The 16,328-nt window shown below is 50.4% G+C and overlaps 3 protein-coding genes across 4 annotated transcripts; 1 reads left to right on the top strand and 2 right to left on the bottom strand.

Annotated features, from left to right (window-relative positions):
- Positions 1–806: 806 nt before the first annotated feature.
- LOC100191187 (UBA/TS-N domain-containing protein) lies at positions 807–3,903 on the bottom strand. The gene is made up of 8 exons (NM_001136622.2): positions 3,714–3,903; positions 3,482–3,582; positions 2,722–2,862; positions 2,571–2,637; positions 1,993–2,144; positions 1,802–1,903; positions 1,598–1,723; positions 807–1,144 (listed from the first exon to the last, which is right to left on the bottom strand). The coding sequence occupies exons 1-8, from the start codon at positions 3,736–3,738 to the stop codon at positions 983–985; spliced, it is 876 nt and encodes a 291-aa protein (NP_001130094.1). The 5' UTR covers positions 3,739–3,903; the 3' UTR covers positions 807–982.
- Positions 3,904–6,165: 2,262 nt separating this feature from the next.
- On the bottom strand, positions 6,166–9,005 carry LOC100281583 (cyclin-like F-box). Of its 2 annotated transcripts, none has more exons than XM_008674611.3 (5): positions 7,627–9,005; positions 7,465–7,547; positions 6,979–7,157; positions 6,797–6,871; positions 6,166–6,699 (listed from the first exon to the last, which is right to left on the bottom strand). In XM_008674611.3, the coding sequence occupies exons 1-5, from the start codon at positions 8,389–8,391 to the stop codon at positions 6,512–6,514; spliced, it is 1,290 nt and encodes a 429-aa protein (XP_008672833.1). In that variant the 5' UTR covers positions 8,392–9,005; the 3' UTR covers positions 6,166–6,511. The 2 variants fall into 2 exon arrangements, with proteins under 2 accessions (XP_008672833.1, NP_001147974.2); NM_001154502.2 differs by having other exon boundaries at positions 6,280–6,699; positions 7,465–7,544; positions 7,627–8,961.
- A 3,622-nt stretch (positions 9,006–12,627) lies between these two features.
- Positions 12,628–15,879, top strand: LOC103651097 (dentin sialophosphoprotein-like). The gene is made up of 2 exons (XM_035966391.1): positions 12,628–12,851; positions 12,983–15,879. The coding sequence occupies exon 2, from the start codon at positions 15,238–15,240 to the stop codon at positions 15,682–15,684; it is 447 nt and encodes a 148-aa protein (XP_035822284.1). The 5' UTR covers positions 12,628–12,851; positions 12,983–15,237; the 3' UTR covers positions 15,685–15,879.
- The last annotated feature ends 449 nt before the right edge of the window (positions 15,880–16,328 follow it).

The raw sequence follows: 16,328 nt of genomic DNA, 5'->3' as shown, positions 1-16,328 counted from the left end.
ATAGCTGGGGTGCACGTACGGGAGGCAGGGGTTGTGAACGGTACATCCGGGGTTGCGGCCTTGCGGGGACGACAACGGTGGGGGCGGGGTTGCGGCCAAGGAAGGACGGTGCGAATGGGATATGGCACGAGGCCGGTGAATGGAGAGAAAAGGGGGAAAAAAGAATAGACAAATTACCACATGACATGTGGGTTTCAATAAAATATTAGACTATTGATGATCTAAATATATGAACATCTATAACACATTCGTTCTCAAATGTTCTCAAATATTTTGTCGTTCGGTTCTCAAATATGCTAATTTAATTTTAACTAAAACATGGCAAATAAAAAAGAACCAAGGGAGTAATAAAAAGCACTATTGACTGATCAATATCATGCTATGCTATTAGGGATCAATAGGGCTTATTCGTTTAGACATAATTCTATGTGGATTGAATGCTATTGAGTCGGTTTAAATTTATAACAAGTTAAAATTCATCTCAATCTCACTCAATCTATATATCTATATGAACAAAAATATCCGAACAAGCGAGCTACTGCTGCTCTAAAAATGAAAAAATTCTCGCTCTGCCACAAAGGGGGGAACTGGAGGAAAATCAGTACGAGTTGTTTGACATCAACCTTACGCTTTCTCGATTATACCGACTTTTCATTCCTGACACCAGTTGGCTACTTGGCTACATAGCCACAAACCACCATAATCTGCTGGCTGTCTTTAAAAGTTTAAAGCCAACGCTATTGCCAATGCACACTGCCAGACATTCACTAGTCAACCACCATTCAGAATCGCTGCAAGCAAATTGAGAAAGCTCCTGCATCAATTGTCTTTCGTTCCCATAGTTCACGTTCATATACAGTGGCTTGTTTCAAGGAAACCTGTGATAAAATCTAGAACAGAAGAATGAATCGGAGTATCAAACACTTAACGCTCATTAATGTACAGTGCATCTGCCCGTCTTTTGTGACTCGATGCCAGGGTATCATTGCTGTAGAGCTTGTGCTTCAAGCAGAATGTTCGACGCCAAATTGACATCGTAGTTGGTCAATGCAAGCGCCTGAATTGCTGCACTGCGATCAAAGCCCATAGTCACCAGTGCGGCAATAGAAGACTCCGTAGGATCTTGGGTAGCTGCGCGTGCATCCTGAATAAGATAATACGATATGACCAGAAGCAAAGCTCAGTGACAAAAAGCAAAGCTCAGTGACAAAAATTAGGATTGGAAGAGAAGCAAAAAAAAATCTCCTGTGCTCAAGCTTATGGTTGAGTCCAACACAATGAATAACCGAGGTCAGGTATATGCAGCAGTACTATCACATGAAAAGGCAATAAAAAATGAGATCAGCTAAAGATTATGATAAATATCTTTAGCTACGGTGCTCGATTCTAGTATTCTACCAATCAAAATTAATTCTAATTATTCATTTTCAGAATTGAAGTACATAGTATTGTATGCACAGCCGAGACTTCGCTCGAGTAATGCGAATCATGTGGTACTCGAGTGTTGAAGTATTGGCAGGCCTCCTGATTTGGTACCTAGAATCCGTGGATCTCCCCAAAGATATATTGATACAATAGTTATTACAACAGCACTTGCCTCAATTTGATGTGCCTGATGAGAAGGGATGCTTCCATCATTTTCTGTGATCGGTAACCCTTGATATGGATTGCTTGAAAAGGGCAATGACAACTGCGAGAAGAGAGATGTTGCCAACTCTGGGAACTAATAGAGAAAATGTGGTCACATTTAAATGCATGGCTACCATTCATCACATTTTCCAAATGGTCTAGAGAGCGTTACCTTCAACCTACGGACGCCAAATGTATTCAGGCGATACAGAAGCCCAGCCAGTATGCCAGAAAGTCCAGGCACAATGGAACGTCTTCCAGATGAGAAAAGAAGCTGATGACAGAGATCAAATATATAAAGCTTACGCTGTGACATAGAGAGATTTGAAAAAATAAGGAAGGCAAGTTATCTTAGAACTGAACCTGGAGTCCTGCCAAATATACGAATGACTTATCACTGAAGCTCAGTCCAAATATGCGAAACTTCATTGAGATTGGAATGTCAAAGAAGAATGGCACATAAGATGCAAAGATGAGGCCATATGGTCCTGATGTCAAAGGATTTAGAGAAGGATCTGCAATTCTGACATTAACTTGTCAGACAAGAATCATATACACAAACTTGTTTCAATCGTGAAACAAGTAAAAAAGAATAAGCACAATTAAGACTGGTAACTTTCTTAGCTATCTTGTTCTCTAACATTAAATAGTTGTTTCAGAGAATGTGGTTGTGATGAATTTGTTTTAGAACAAATGGTTATTTAATCTAGAATATGGATAAGCACTTTATATGGTGGGACTAGGATGTTACTGTAATTCTATAAATGCGTGAGTCTATTTCGGGTCCTGGTGTTGACACCTTTAAAATACAGTTTGTAATCAATATGATAAGCTGATACAAAGCAATATATCATACCAACAGCAAACCAATTGAAACTCGAAAATAGTTTAAGCAGGATTTAAAAGTAACTATACATTGGCAAGTACCAAAAACAGCATACCTTTCATGTAACCTAAAGAAAGGATCTGAAGCAGTACTGACACCATGGTTGAGAAGATAATGAAGACCTACATCTCAAATAACTATATCAACATAGGCAAATGTTGCTACAATAAATACATGTCAAATACTTTGAGCACAAAACTACTTACAGCATACTTGTTAGAACCTATTTGGCGTTCGAACACTCTAAAGTAGTACAGCAGGGCTGCTCCAAAGATCAGCTCGGGGGTTGACGAAAAAGCAAACAATGAGGTGATCAGTCTCCATACACTCAGCTTTTCATAAACACTCTGCATAGACAAAGGATGATGAACCAATTAGCTGCCTATTATAGCATGGCAGTCAATTTTCCCTGTAATCATCCACCCTATGCAGCTCGAACAAGGATAAGGACGTGGAAAATTCAACCACAGTCACATTTTCAGAAATAAAAAGTACCGGACACTCATATACAACACAAACAAGAAGTTTCCATGTAATTCCAAGGTACTAATTCCGCAATAAAGCAAACAAGTGTGTAACTCTCAGTGAAAATGTTCTCTAGAACAGTTAGGATCTCAGTACACATGCATTGGGGAGGAGAGGACACTGGACACTTAAACAACAAAGCATGATGAACCCAATTAGCTGCCTACTATAGCACGGCAGGCAGATTTCCCTGCAATCATCTAGTGCCCAATTGCAATTCAAGCAAGCACAAAGCATGGAAAACTTCAGCTATGGCTGCATTTTTCAGAAATAAAAGTAGCGGACACATATATACTACGAACTAACGAGTTTCCATGTAATTCCAAGCTACTAATCCTGCAACAAAGCAAACACATGTCACCCTCAGTGAAAATTACTCTAGAACAGTTAGGAATTTAGGATCTCAGTACGCATGCATTGGAGAGGGCAAGGGCGACTTGCCTGGTAGGCAAGGCCGAGGTTGAGGGAGTGGCCGCGGAAGCCAAAGGCGACGGAGAAGAGACCTGCGGCGACGACCACGGCCTTTGACGCCGGCGCATTGTCTGCGCAGAACCAGATCGAATCGCGCCATGATCGATGCCGACAACAGAGGAACAGAGTTAAGGGAAGTCGAGACGTTTCTCTTTATAGAAAGAAAAGTAGAACAGGAGGGACGAGAGATGAGTTAGCGTACGGAATCCAGGGAGCCCGCCGTTCATCGCCGGTCCCGGCGCGGCGGAGGAGACGAGCACCTCCACGCCTGGGCTGGCCAGGTCTGGTCAGTGGACGCTTGCAGGGGCGGAGGGCCTGAAACTTTCTCGAAGCGCTCGAGAGATCCCTAGACCAAGTCACTTGCTGCGGACTTGCGGAGAACATACGAATGTGCGTGGGACGTGGCACAACGGCAAAGGGCATACCGTGCGTGTCTCGTGTATTAAAATTTGAGTTTTAAGGACACAATACATATTTTTTAGAATTTAAGGGTATGCATGATCAAGTCTATCTTGAATCTAGAGTCTGACTTTTGGGCAACATCCCTATGGCTGCGTTTGATTATCTGGGAATTCTCATGGTGAGATACATTTTATGTACTAAAAATCCAAACATTTCAAAATTTCTAACTTGGATAATGTGTTGCCTTTAGGGGGCCCTAGTTGCCTTACTAGCTATTCACTTGACTTTAATTAAAACGGCTTCTACTATTTGTATAGTGTTTTTTATCTCTATAGATTATAGCAGCAGCAACAGTTAAAAATTCCAATGGTTTCCAAACACGGCCTATATTTGATTGTTTGTACGTGTTCAATTGATTCATTAGAGATGATGTTTAGTTGCTTGTATGAATACTTGGTGTATAAGCTCAAAGCTATACTTTTTATTTTTTATATGATGATATTATAATAGTTTATAATCTATCATACAAAGCGTTAATCTACTTTTAAATAAATAAATAAAAATAATTTAATAGATACTAATTACATGCTAATTCATCATTAGAAAAGACAAATGATTGCACCAACAAATTCCGACTCTCCAGAGATGTTTATTTCCTGCGTATCTCGAGAACTAAGACTATAGAAAATCTTTTCATATGTAGAGCCAACTATAGAGGCTGGCGAGGCAACCAAACACGTGAAGGTTACATCTCATGAGTCTAGCGAGGCCATATGCAAACAACCAATCAGACTCTAATGGATTCCAAATTACACGAAAATGTTTTGAACCTCCGCTCTGACAAATAATTTTTTATGTGCACGTTCGGGCTCCGGATGGTGTGCTCGGTGGATGCAAGGTTTATACTGGTTCGGACAGAATGTCCCTACATCCAGTCTTTGGCGGCTCGCGCTACCAACACCTTTGTTGCTCAATGCTCGTAGTATGGGTTACAAGCGAGTTACAAGTGAACGAAGGAGGGAGGAAGGGCTCCCAAATCTCTTATGCGGGAGTGGTCCTAAAGACTACGAAATTGGAGTCCTACGCTAAGCTTTGGCTCCGGCTTCCAGGTTTTCAAGCCTATTCGAGAGTGTATGGTTGCCTTCTATCGAGTGTCTTCTGTATGGGTCCTCTTGGGTGCATCTTAGGTTCATCTTCTGTTTCTCTCTTGTTGTATTCGTGGTCGACCTCCTCGTTTCATAGGCCAAGGTGGGGGTCGGCGGTCTATGGCTCCCTTAAGAAGGAGCCATTATACCATGGTAAAATCGGGTGTCTTATCATGTTAGGGTCGTTTGTCCGCATGCGCCTTGTTGTCTAGTCGTATATGTTCGTGCTCATTATGACGGTTGGCATGGGTGATGCGGGGCCCTGACGCCATCATTAATACCTATGCGCCATGTCGACCCCTAACCTCCATAGCCTAGGCTCGGCGTGGCTCGTCGCGTTACAGGCCTTGTGGACAGTTCGTTTCTTAAGCCTAGGCTTGATAGGTCATGAGTGCTTCACAAATCGAGGAGCTTATAGGTCATGAGTGCGTCGCTAACCAAAGGGTTGCGCATGTCATTAGTGCGCTGTAAGCCGAGGGGCTGCACAGGTCATGATTGGAGGGCGGAACGACTCTCTAGTGCGACGTTGTGTCAGGCGTAGTTAATGCGACCAATCTCTTATGGCAGGTCAGTCTCGGTTAAGACGAGGATCCCACTCGAGTGGTTTTCTTTCGGTTCGTCCGGCCTCCCTCTGCTGCTTCGCCACGTCCGACCCCAGGCTCGGTGCCTTGGGGTTTATCTAGGGGTGGGACGATTTTCTTACTCCCTCGTGGCCCCTAGTAGCGGTACTCTTCTCGTGGGCTCTCTGTGACCGATGGACTCTAAAGGTTTGAGGAACTAATTGAATACGGAGGGGATTTTAGTCCCTCCAATTCCATTCTATCAAACATGTCGTAGTGCAGTCAAATAACCACCTCTTTACACACAAACATGATTTTTTTAAAAAAAAGGAAGAAGGTTAATTTAAAAAATCGGCAAGTTAGTCATAGCCCCGTTCGTACGCAAAGACTGAAGACTTGACAAATCTTCTCACTTCCTGAACATTTTAGGCACCTGATGAGATCATTCAAGGAGAAGATTCAGCACGCGCACGCTATCCGTGCAGCTGACATCGCCAGCGGACACTCCATTGAGGACATTGGCTACGACAAAGGAAATGGCAGCATCAGACAAAAACTTGAAATTGGGCGGATTGCGATGGATTCCGAAATTTATGATGCACATAAACCAGGATATGGCAACAGCATAAATTCAGATCGAAAACTGGATAGACCTGTACATCATCCGTAGCAGCCTGTTCTTCTAAACCAAACTTGGACAGAGCAAAACTTGTGCACCATGAATCCTAGCAAAAAATAGATCCTTCAGACCCCCCACAACCACAAGGGTTCCGGAGTTATTTCAGACGCGTGTGCAGAGAGCTCTCCGTAACTGTACACGGGGCGGGGGATTTGGAACGGAGGCGCTCAGACCGGCTGCAGTCTGCAGATGCATAACGAATACGATCTTCACTTCAGTTGAGGACATCGACGGGCCAGAACCGTCGCCACGTTGATATCTCGTCTTTGGTGTGCAGCTTCCTGATGCCTCCGTAGAAGCCGTCCGTCTCGTCCCCCTTCTCCCTGTGATCTTTCCTGCCCACAGTGGTCTGCCTCCATCGGGAGCCGGGGGCGTAGTGCTGGAACTCCAGGACGACCGTGTCTGCAACAGACGGTAGACTGAACTGAAATACTGGACCACCAGGCACCAGCCTTGGTGAAAAGAGAGAGAGAGAGAGAGAGAGAGAGAGAATCTTTACCGTCTTGGTGGCAGCGACACAAATGCTCGTTCCCGTTGCACGACTCCTGGTGACCCACGACGCCATACCACCAGCCTGTTGCGGCGCATCACAAAGGCATCGCGCCGTAGTACGTGAACCAAACCGACATTGCAATTTTGTCGATGATCTGAGCGGAGCAAAATACACACACACATACATACCATAAGGGAAGTCCTTGTTCTTGCGCCACTGGATCTCGAAATGGTCGCCCGGGCGCAGCTCCTCCAGGCAGTCCGACGCGTGCAGGTCGTGCGCCGGCGTGGCCAGCGGCGGCGCGCGGACCCTGTTCCACTTTACGCCGTCCTCCTCCTTGGCCGCCTTCCGGCCGTGCGGTGGATACCTGTCGACGAGACCGAATCGCGCACCGTCAGTCAGTCAGTCACCGCCGATTCAAGCCCGAAACATCTCATCAAATTCCATTATCAGCACACATGTCACGGTCCATGGTTTAAATGCACATGCCAATGTTGCACAGCCTATAATAATTCTCCAACCCATACCCATACCCGTTGCTTTATTACTCATGCGACATGTGAGCTCAGCTCGACGGCTACAGTACACGGAGTAAAATGGCTCCGTCTGCTGTCGATTCAGCCGTCCTCGGATCAGGATCACAACAGTAAACTGCTACCGGACGGATGGTTTACCTGGCGGTGAAGGTGTCAGTTCGCTGGTGGTAGCGGAGGTGCGCGTCGTAGCACGAGAGCACGAACCCGACATGCCCGTCCTGCTAGAGAGCGAGCACCAGTATTAACAAAAACAATTCTCCTCGCGGTGGAGTGGTGGTGGATTGGTGGTACTACACTTACCTCGCGGTTGTACACCTGCGCGGGGAACCAGAACTCGCCGCACTCGAGCGCCCGGTACCACGCGGCCACCGTGTCCGTACGCGGCGCGGCGGGGGCGGGGGCGGGCGTGGACTCGGCAGCTGGCGAGGGGAGGTTGTGATCCCCCTCGAGCAGCCAGCGGCAGCCGATCCAGGAGGAGAAGGGCCACGCGCAGGCCAGCGAGTCGACCCAGCTCCTGCGCCGCGTCGTCGGGCGCGGCGCGCCTGCGCGGGCGCCGCTGCCGCTGGCGGTGCCGCCCAGCTCCGCATCCCACTCCCTGCGCGCCGCGGCGCCGAGCACGCGCCCCCACTTGATCCGCAGGTGACGCCCCCACAGCGCGTCCGCGGAGCAGCGGTCCCTGAGCGCGGAGCACACGCACGCCATCGCCGCGAGCGACGACGGCGAGAGCTCCTCCAGGACGCGGTCCAGCGCGAGCTCCGGCAGGTCGAGCAGCGGGAGCCCCGCGGCGGCGGCTGCGGCGGCGGCCGTCGTCTCCGCCTCGGCCGAGGGGGCCGACGCCAATGCGGGCGCCGGCTTGGACGAAGCGGACGGCATCCTGGCGCCTCGCTCCCGCTCCCTGCTCCCCGCGGCGGCGGCGGCGGCGGTGGCGTGGCGCAGCAGCTCCGTCGCCAGCAGCAGCGCGAGGAGGGCCAGCTCGCGCGCGAGCTTGCAGCAGGCCTTGGTGGCGGGCGCGGCGAGGAGCAGCGTGAAGGCCGGGAGGGTGGATATAAGCAGCAGGGGAAGCATCTCTCTCAGTAGTAAAAAAAAAAAAAAGGCTAGCGCGCTGTTGTACAGCCGAATCAGCAAAGGCGGCAGGGCTCCCCGGCCCTTGTGGCGGTGGTGGTGAACACGCCCGAGCACGGGCAGGCTGGATAGGAGACGACAGGCGGGCGCGGGTCCGCCCGGCCCCGGAAAGCGGGGGCAGTAGCGCGGACGGCAGCCTTGCAGCGGAATGATTCCTGCTCGGCTGCTCCTTCGTCCAGACTCCTCGCCGTGCCGCGCTGCGCTGCGCTGATGGTGCAAGATGCCGCAGTGGCCTCCCCCTCCGCTTTTGAGGCCCAAAAGGCACGCACTTGGATCTGGACGGATGCGCGTGTGCGTGTGTCACTGCCAGTGCCAGGGGAGGGGGGCTCCGATCCGGCTTCCGCCCATGTCTTCTAACGTGCCGGCGGCATGTCGGATCAGACGCTGCCTTTTTGTTTACTCTTCCGATTCGGTTGGTGCGGCGTAGTAGATTTGGCTTTGGTGGACGGGATACGGGAATGGGAAGCTCTTGCGTTGCGCTGCTGGTGGGTGGTGGGTTAACATAAACGAACCACCAACGCATGCAGTGAAGATAGATACTAGTAGAGCGGAGCGGGGAGTCGCACCTCGGCATTTGTAGGACGGCGGGAGGGGACGGGACGGTGGTTGGCGGGTGAAACGAAGACAAACCAACCGCCCGCCCCGCAGACTGCGCCAGCAGTCCAACAACACACTAGTAGTACTACCAAACTAGTACAAACGTACGTGCTCGAAAGTAAAAGCCAACGACATCCCCCAAAAATTCCTTTCGCCGCAACAATAATGTTTGTCCCAGACCTTCCATCACGCTTAGAATATTAGTATTAATAAAACCTTTCGTGCTCGTCCCACTCCCATACAAGAAACAGGCGGGGGATTTGGTGATGGTAGCTAGGCAGCCAAACAGCACAGGAGGGCAGCGTTGTGTGCAGTGCAGGTTCCAAAAGGCTGGTGTGGAGAAAACGAGGGGGGGGCGGGCCGAGCGCGCGACGCCCGGAGTTGTTCTTTCCTTGGTTGCTCGGACAGACAGGAAACCGCGACCACTTGGGGGCTGGGGCGGGCGACAGCCAAAAGAAGTGGCACGGCCCCAGAACAATGCAGCCAAGACATGTTTTTTTTTGTCCTGTTCTTGTCCAGGTGCCCATTTCTGACCTTCCTCTGTATCTGTGATGAACGGAACAGAGCTGAACGTTTTGCCTCGGTTGAAAAGGGGTGAGGTAAAAAGGAGAAATGCCAGTAGCATGCTACCACTAACTCTGACTTTCCTCAGTTCCTGCGCAGCCGGCTAAAAATGAAAGGAGTGCGTGCCCTTTTACGGAGCAGAGGCTGACGACCAGCGTCCTGTGTTCTCAGTTTGACGAGGTCAACTGTCTGAATCTGAACACGGGAGACAGCCGTTCTTTTCTTTCTTTCTTCTTCCTTTTTTTTGGTACTCCCAAAAGCTCGCGGAGTCGCGGGCGCCTAACATCATCGTCGACGACGAATTGCACCAGCTGCTGGACCTTCTCGGTTCTCACGGATCTACAACAGAGGTCCGGACTGGAGGGGTTTCGTTATCGTTTCATCTGTCTACTGCTGGTCGGCAACGCGATGGACTGGCCGCCACGACCAATTCGAACCGGCTCATCACTCCAGCCCTGCTTGGACCGAAGAGGATGGCTAGAGAGAGAGAGAGAGAAGGAAAGCCGTTTGGTTAACGCTGCTGGCTGGTAGCTAGCTTCCCGGAGACAACACAGGCACAACACGTGATGGAACTAGGGGGCGGGGCCAGAGTCCGGGTGGGCAGCCGCCAAGGTCCGATTCAGGAGATCGTGGCTTGAACGGAACTCGGAGATCGACGTTCAATTCTGGCGAGCTGGTGGGGAAGCCGGCCAAACAAACGAGACAAAAAGAATGTGAAACAACAACGTTTGTCAAGGCAAGGGCAAGGCTTCCCTCCTGTCCTGTGTGCAGACGAGTGGACTTTCTCAGGTTGGGCTTCGATCGGCAGGTCGACAGAGGGATGCCTCCGAGTGTCACCACTGTCCACCGTAGATATGGTCCAGGTGCACCTTCTAGCTGTTTAGTAAGCGGTCAGCTAGAGAAGCTGCCTAAACTTTAACCTCTCGTTGACTTCAAGTACCACACGTGCTGTGCGAACAAACACAGGAAACAACTTCTCATTGACTTGAAAAGCCCTTTGAAGCACCACACGTGTTGTGCGGTGCGCACAACGGCACAAGGAACAACTGCTTCGCCTTTTTCGGGCGCGTGTGCCAGGAGCCGAGGACGCCCCATAAACGCACCGCCGCCGTGCCCGTAATAAATTTACCACGCGCACCACCGCATGCACCGTGCAGTACTTCCCCCCGCATTGATGCCATGTCCATGTCCATGTCCTGGCAGCAAATATGGGCGGCTAGCTAGATCAATGTGTGTCTGTGTCAGTGTTTGTGTTTTAGTCTTTTAGAACACGCGCGTCGGTGTCGAAAGCCGAATACTCGAGCCGTGGGCGGCTCGGCGATGCGCAGACTTTGGGCTTTCGAGCATGGGCACCGGCATCTTTGGATGCGCGCGGCCGAGGCGGGGACCAGCGTGCCGTGTTGATCCATCGATCGACCCCAGCGGACCCTACCCCAGCCCACAGCCCAGTGCGGCGCACGAGTGCTCTGGTAAGGCGCGACGTCAAATCAATCGGCGGACCTACCTGCGGTCTCCCAGGTCGCCGGTGCGCGGCTGTGGCTACTCGCTGTCGTGCCACCGCCACCGCCTCCCGGGGACGTACGGGGAGACCCAACGGTTGGTGCTGGAAAGTTGGAACTGGATCGGGCACTCACTCTCCTGGTCTCCTCCAGTAAATACCCTCTAATATGCATTGCACCTGGGCTGCTAAAAAGGCGGCCAGCTGGGTGTCATTTGGGGCTAGGCCGTGGGTAGCTGCGTGCCCGCTGTACTCTTTGATTTTGACGTGCCTGCCTGCCTGCTCATCACAGACGCACACTGATTGCCCATTGCCGATGACGGAATCGCATGCTCCGCTCTTCGACTTGATAGCTAGTAGTAGCAAGGAACACGCGTTCCAGGCTGATACGTTCGTTTCTTCACTGATCCACCGCTGGCGCTGGGCGGCACATCGGTGAGCCGGGAGGCGCCGTCCTTTTCGCCTACGCGTGTCGTCGCCGCCCCACTGCGAGCGAGCGGTACTGTACCGCTGTCCGCAGGCCGCAGCGTCAAGTGCGGCCGGCGATCCGAGCAGCCCCGGGCGCCCCATCTGGCCCCTATCGATGTCATTCCTCGACCAAGCCCATACGGCGACGTTGTCCATGGGCCCTGCCTCGTCGCGTCTCCGCATTATCCAACCGGCGCTACTAGCTCTCTGATTGGAGCTCTCATCGCCAGACCTAAGTAAACAAGCTTGTACTCACCATTAGAACCCGACTCTGTTTCCATTCACTTTTAAACTAAATTACTTAAGTTTTAAACGAATTGTGAAGAAATATTTGGCTCGTGATTCATTATCACCCTATGGACATAGCATTTTGGGATGGATATGATTTCTTTTTTTTATCGACGAACAACCAAGACATTTTGAGAATTCAAAAATGCATTAGAAAAAAAAGCTCTTCACTTGTTAATATGAATTACTTCTAGTTAAAACATACACGGTAACGGTGGCTTCTGAGCGATTCACGCGCGCTCGGCCTCTTGCAAGCCGACGCGTGTGGTCTGCTCTGACGTGTGGGCCCGTATGGATGCTGCTCAATGTGTGTGTGTGGGCCGTCTCAGCACGCACCGTCCTGTACTGCTGTCCATGCTCTCGTGGAAATTGCCGCCCGCGACACGCCTCCCGATATCCACACATTGGCATCTGCGCGCTGCGTGGGACACTCGGACGTGGCTGTCGTCGCTAAGACTCTGTTCCGTCCGTCGTGCCGCCGTTTAGACGTCTCGGATTGGGGACGGCGGCGCGTGCGTGGCGGTCAGATCTTCGTCAAAACGCTCCGACCAGAGACGGCGCGCGCGTGGCGGCCTACACGTCGTCGTAAGTCTCGGTGAGTGCCCCTCGTCATCCGTGTCTCGCCTTGGATCTCGTCGTCCCCACGCGCTGATGTGTTTCGCTACGTGTGCCCATACCGGTAGGTAGGGATCGCTCACCGGATTCCAAAGTCCCACAAATCTGAGCCTTCTCGTGTCTTCCTTCGTGCGTGCTTCGAGTCCACCGCATCACGGGTGAGTTTCTAACAACGTCAGATCGCTGTTCTCCCGTCCTTCCGCCATATCGCCCATGCCGCTACTTTCTACCAGCATATAGAGTCCCTCCGCTAGTGTCTTGCTTTTTCCCTCAGCCTGGTGGCAGGAGCTCCTTTCTCCTCCTTACTCTGTCATCTCCGTCCGTTCCTTTTCTTCGTTCCCTGATTTCCTTGCCACCTGTGCACCGGATCCATGTGCGTTGGCTCATCATTTGTACTGTTCTTGTCCATCCAATTGGTTAGAGTTTCTGGATTGGTAGAAGATTGCCCCGACCTTGCTTATCGCCTAGTGTTTTCCTTATTTTTTGATACCGAGTTCTTTGCAGCTTGGGATTGCTCTGCCTGTAAGGCGAGATTGCGAGAAGATGGGGCAGACAAGGAAGGAGGTCGTATTGGCGCTGGACTCTAGGTTCACAAGCATGATGACGGACCAAAGAAGCTCGAGAACTCCATGCTGCATTGCTATCTCAACCAAGAGGACTTGGTGGAGGAAGGAAAGGAGGAAGAGAAGAAGGAGAAACTGAGTAACATGTTTGTCCTGATTACCGTAAAAAACAGGTTTGTCCTGATCATTCAACTCCTCCTCCATCTGTTTCTCAAAAATCTTTACTATGCCTGCCTAAGACGGTAGGAGATTTGCCAATGTAAGTTTCTGATTGGCTCAAAGATGCTGAAGTCCTTTTCCTATTTCTGGAAGTCCTTGAGAATCATGTCTGGTCACTCATCCTCTCGTATAAAGCCTTACATCAAGTGAATCAGTTGTTGTATTTGTCGGTGTTTTGGGTCCGACCGCACACCCGGGGTTGCCCCTCAAGGTGCTTTTAGGAGTAGGACGGTGTTGTCAACTGTAGTTCAATGGTTCGTGCTAGTTGCACGAGAGACGGTGGACAATGATTTACAGGTTCGGGCCGCTTTGAAGTGCGTAACACCCTACGTCCTGGCGAGAATGTTGTATATGGTGAGTTACAAGGTGATTCTCTAATGCGTAGGAAGCTGGGGTGGACGGCTAAGTGGTGAGTTCGATTCTTTCTGGAGGGGTGCCCCCTAGGCCTTATATACTCGACCGTGGGGCAATACATGCAAATATGATAATCACGTGCACCTAAGAAATAGTAGACCGATTGAGTCTATCTTCCTATAGTTCCGCCGACCCATCTTCGCTCGGTTCGTTGTACGGGCCTTCAGCGCGAGAAGATCGGGTCTCTGTTGTGATTACTCGCTCGAGATCATTGTGCCGTCTAAGCTTGTTCCGACCCAGCCTTATGTCGATCTGCTTCACTGGTCGTTCCTCCACAAGCCCACGAAGGGATGACCTTACGACTTATTGGACCCTTGGGCCTTTCGTGAGGTCTTTTATCCTTCCAGTGGACCCAGGGGATATCTGTCCCCCACAAGCCCCCGATCTTTGGGTTGATTTTGAAATAATCGGCCCAGAGATCCTAAGTCCAGCTTGCGGTCTTTGTTTGTAACAGGAAGTACTTTCTGGGTAATCTAGTAACAACGATTTCTTACTGTCTCCTTCTGCTTTTATCACTTGAAAATTGGTGTTCTGTCTTAGACTTTTGCTTCGGAGGTCAGCATTTCGTACTGCGGGACTTCGAACTTCATTGGGTGCACCAAAGGTGCACCCAATGGGTGTAGCCCCCGAGCTTCGAGTGGATTTTTTGAAAATAATCCACTCGAAGGTCTTCACTTTGAGTATTATCAGAAGTCACCTTCATCTTCCACTTGTATTTTGTCGGAGGTTAACCTTGCATTGATCTTACCCTATGCTTTAGAGGTCAGCATTGTCTTGATCCGAGATAATGATTCAATGGGTGTAGCCCCCGAGCTTCGAGTGGATTTTTGAAAATAATTCACTCGAAGATCTTCATTTTATGCCTTTTTCCAGTGATCTTCTTCCCTTTTTGCCGGATGCCTTGGAGGTCAGCACTATGTTATTGATATTATGCTTTAGATATCAGCGTATATTTTGTCTTTGAGGCCGAGTTTGTGATCTGCTCATATCTTGCTAGGCGGTGCAATTTATTTGATCTGTGACTGATTGGACGTTCGACAGGTGACCCTTGGCTAGTCTTTGTTATCACTTCTTGCTTCAATGCTTCTGTCGATTAGACTTGTACCTTGTTGGCTATATAGCTTTCCTTTGATCCTTGTTGATATCTCACTTTTGTCTTGAAATATTCATTGCACGTGCTGCACGGATGTGACAGTTTTGAAAAATATACTGGTATTTCCTGGGCGTCCCCCCAATGGGTGTAGGCAAGGGACGGCTTGGTACAGAGTGTTTTAGCAAACTGTCTCTGAGTAGTAACTTGATGTGACCGCGGGTGTAATCATATCGCCCGCGCAGTTGACTGGAGTCCCAATGGGTGTTGTGTTGCGTGAAACGGCGTCAGCCGCCTGGCGTGTCTTCAGACGGTTTGAATTGCATATTCAATTTTTGCGACTGTTCAGTCGCCATGGTAGGAGGTGAGCGGTTGCCTCCTTCTTCTATAAATAGTGTTCTTGCTTCCCCGGCATTTTCACATCTCTTACTGCTCTCTGCTGCTTGCTCTCTTCTTCCTCCTTCCTTTCCACCATGGGCAAGAGTAAGAAGGGTAGCAGTTCCTCGCCTCGCTCTGGTGATAAGCGCAAACGTGAGCCGACTCCTCCCTCGGAGGACTTCGGCAACTCGGAGTACTCGGAGGAGGAGTTCTCCTCCGAGTCCGAGGGGTCTCCGGCCCCCGCCTCTCCCCCGGCGTCGTCTGATGATTCAGACGACTCCCAGGGGATTGCCGCGGAGGCCTGGACCTACATCCGGGCCGTCGAGCGCGCCGAGCTCGAGGGCTCGGATGAGTCGGAGTACTCCTCAGACGAGGAGGACTCCTCGGACTCGTCCGAGGAGGGCAGCGGCGGCGATGGCGGAGACAACGATGACGACGGAGGCGACAGCGACGGCAGCGGCAAGGACAGTGACGGCAGCGGCGAGGGCGGCAACGGCGGCGGCAAGGGCAGCAGCAGGGGCAGCAACCAGGCCAGTGGCTAAATGCCACTGGTTTTTAGATATTAGTATAGATTAGTAGTAGAAATAGTATTAGTGAAATAACGTAGTAGTAGTAGTATAGAATAGTGTAATGTAACGTAGTAGTAGTGGTAGGGAAGTATCAACTCATAACGAGTTGATTTGTAAGTTCTGTAACTTCCCTTTCATGAAGAATGATATAGTCTCTCCCTGTGTTAATTTCTTTGCTTCCTGCGACGATGGTGTCTTAGAAACAGTGGCCGAGTTATTATCGACGACATTAGCGCTTCTGAAATAGTGTCCGAATGATGGCGGGGCCACGTTGGTGTTTTTAGAATTAACGGCCGAGTGGTTACTGTTGATACCAGTGTTATAGAAGTAACAACCGAGTGACTGACGGCAGCGTCAGCGTTTTAGAGGCAACGACCGAGTGACTGGTGGCAGCATCGGCGTTTTAGAGGCAACGACCGAGTGACTGACGGCGACGTCGGCGTTTTAGAAGTAACAGCCGAGTGAAGTCAGCGTTTTTAGAAACCACGGCTGAGTCAATTTGGGCCGTGTTGGCCGTTTTGGAATCAACGGCCGAGTGATGACATGGCACGCCGGCTTTTTTAGAAATAGCAGCTGAGTGATGACGTGGCACGCCAGCGTTTTTAGAAATAACCGCT

Source organism: Zea mays, chromosome 3 (assembly GCF_902167145.1).
Source record: "Zea mays cultivar B73 chromosome 3, Zm-B73-REFERENCE-NAM-5.0, whole genome shotgun sequence".
NCBI classification, from domain to species: Eukaryota; Viridiplantae; Streptophyta; class Magnoliopsida; order Poales; family Poaceae; genus Zea; species Zea mays.
The sequence above is the reverse complement of the archived record's forward strand: the minus strand, read 5'-3'. Positions and strand labels throughout refer to the sequence as shown.

Coding starts and splice junctions, on each gene's coding strand:
- LOC100191187 (NM_001136622.2), bottom strand. CDS start 3,738: ATGAACGGCGGGCTCCCTGGATTCC. Junction 2,145..2,570: donor TTCTTTAGGTTACATGAAAG/GTATGCTGTTTT, acceptor TCAGAATTGCAG/ATCCTTCTCTAAATCCTTTG. Junction 1,904..1,992: donor TATATTTGGCAGGACTCCAG/GTTCAGTTCTAA, acceptor CTCTGTCATCAG/CTTCTTTTCTCATCTGGAAG.
- LOC100281583 (XM_008674611.3), bottom strand. CDS start 8,391: ATGCTTCCCCTGCTGCTTATATCCACCCTCCCGGCCTTCACGCTGCTC. Junction 7,548..7,626: donor CGCAGGTGTACAACCGCGAG/GTAAGTGTAGTA, acceptor CTCGCTCTCTAG/CAGGACGGGCATGTCGGGTT. Junction 7,158..7,464: donor ACTGACACCTTCACCGCCAG/GTAAACCATCCG, acceptor TCTCGTCGACAG/GTATCCACCGCACGGCCGGA.
- LOC103651097 (XM_035966391.1), top strand. CDS start 15,238: ATGGGCAAGAGTAAGAAGGGTAGCAGTTCCTCGCCTCGCTCTGGTGAT.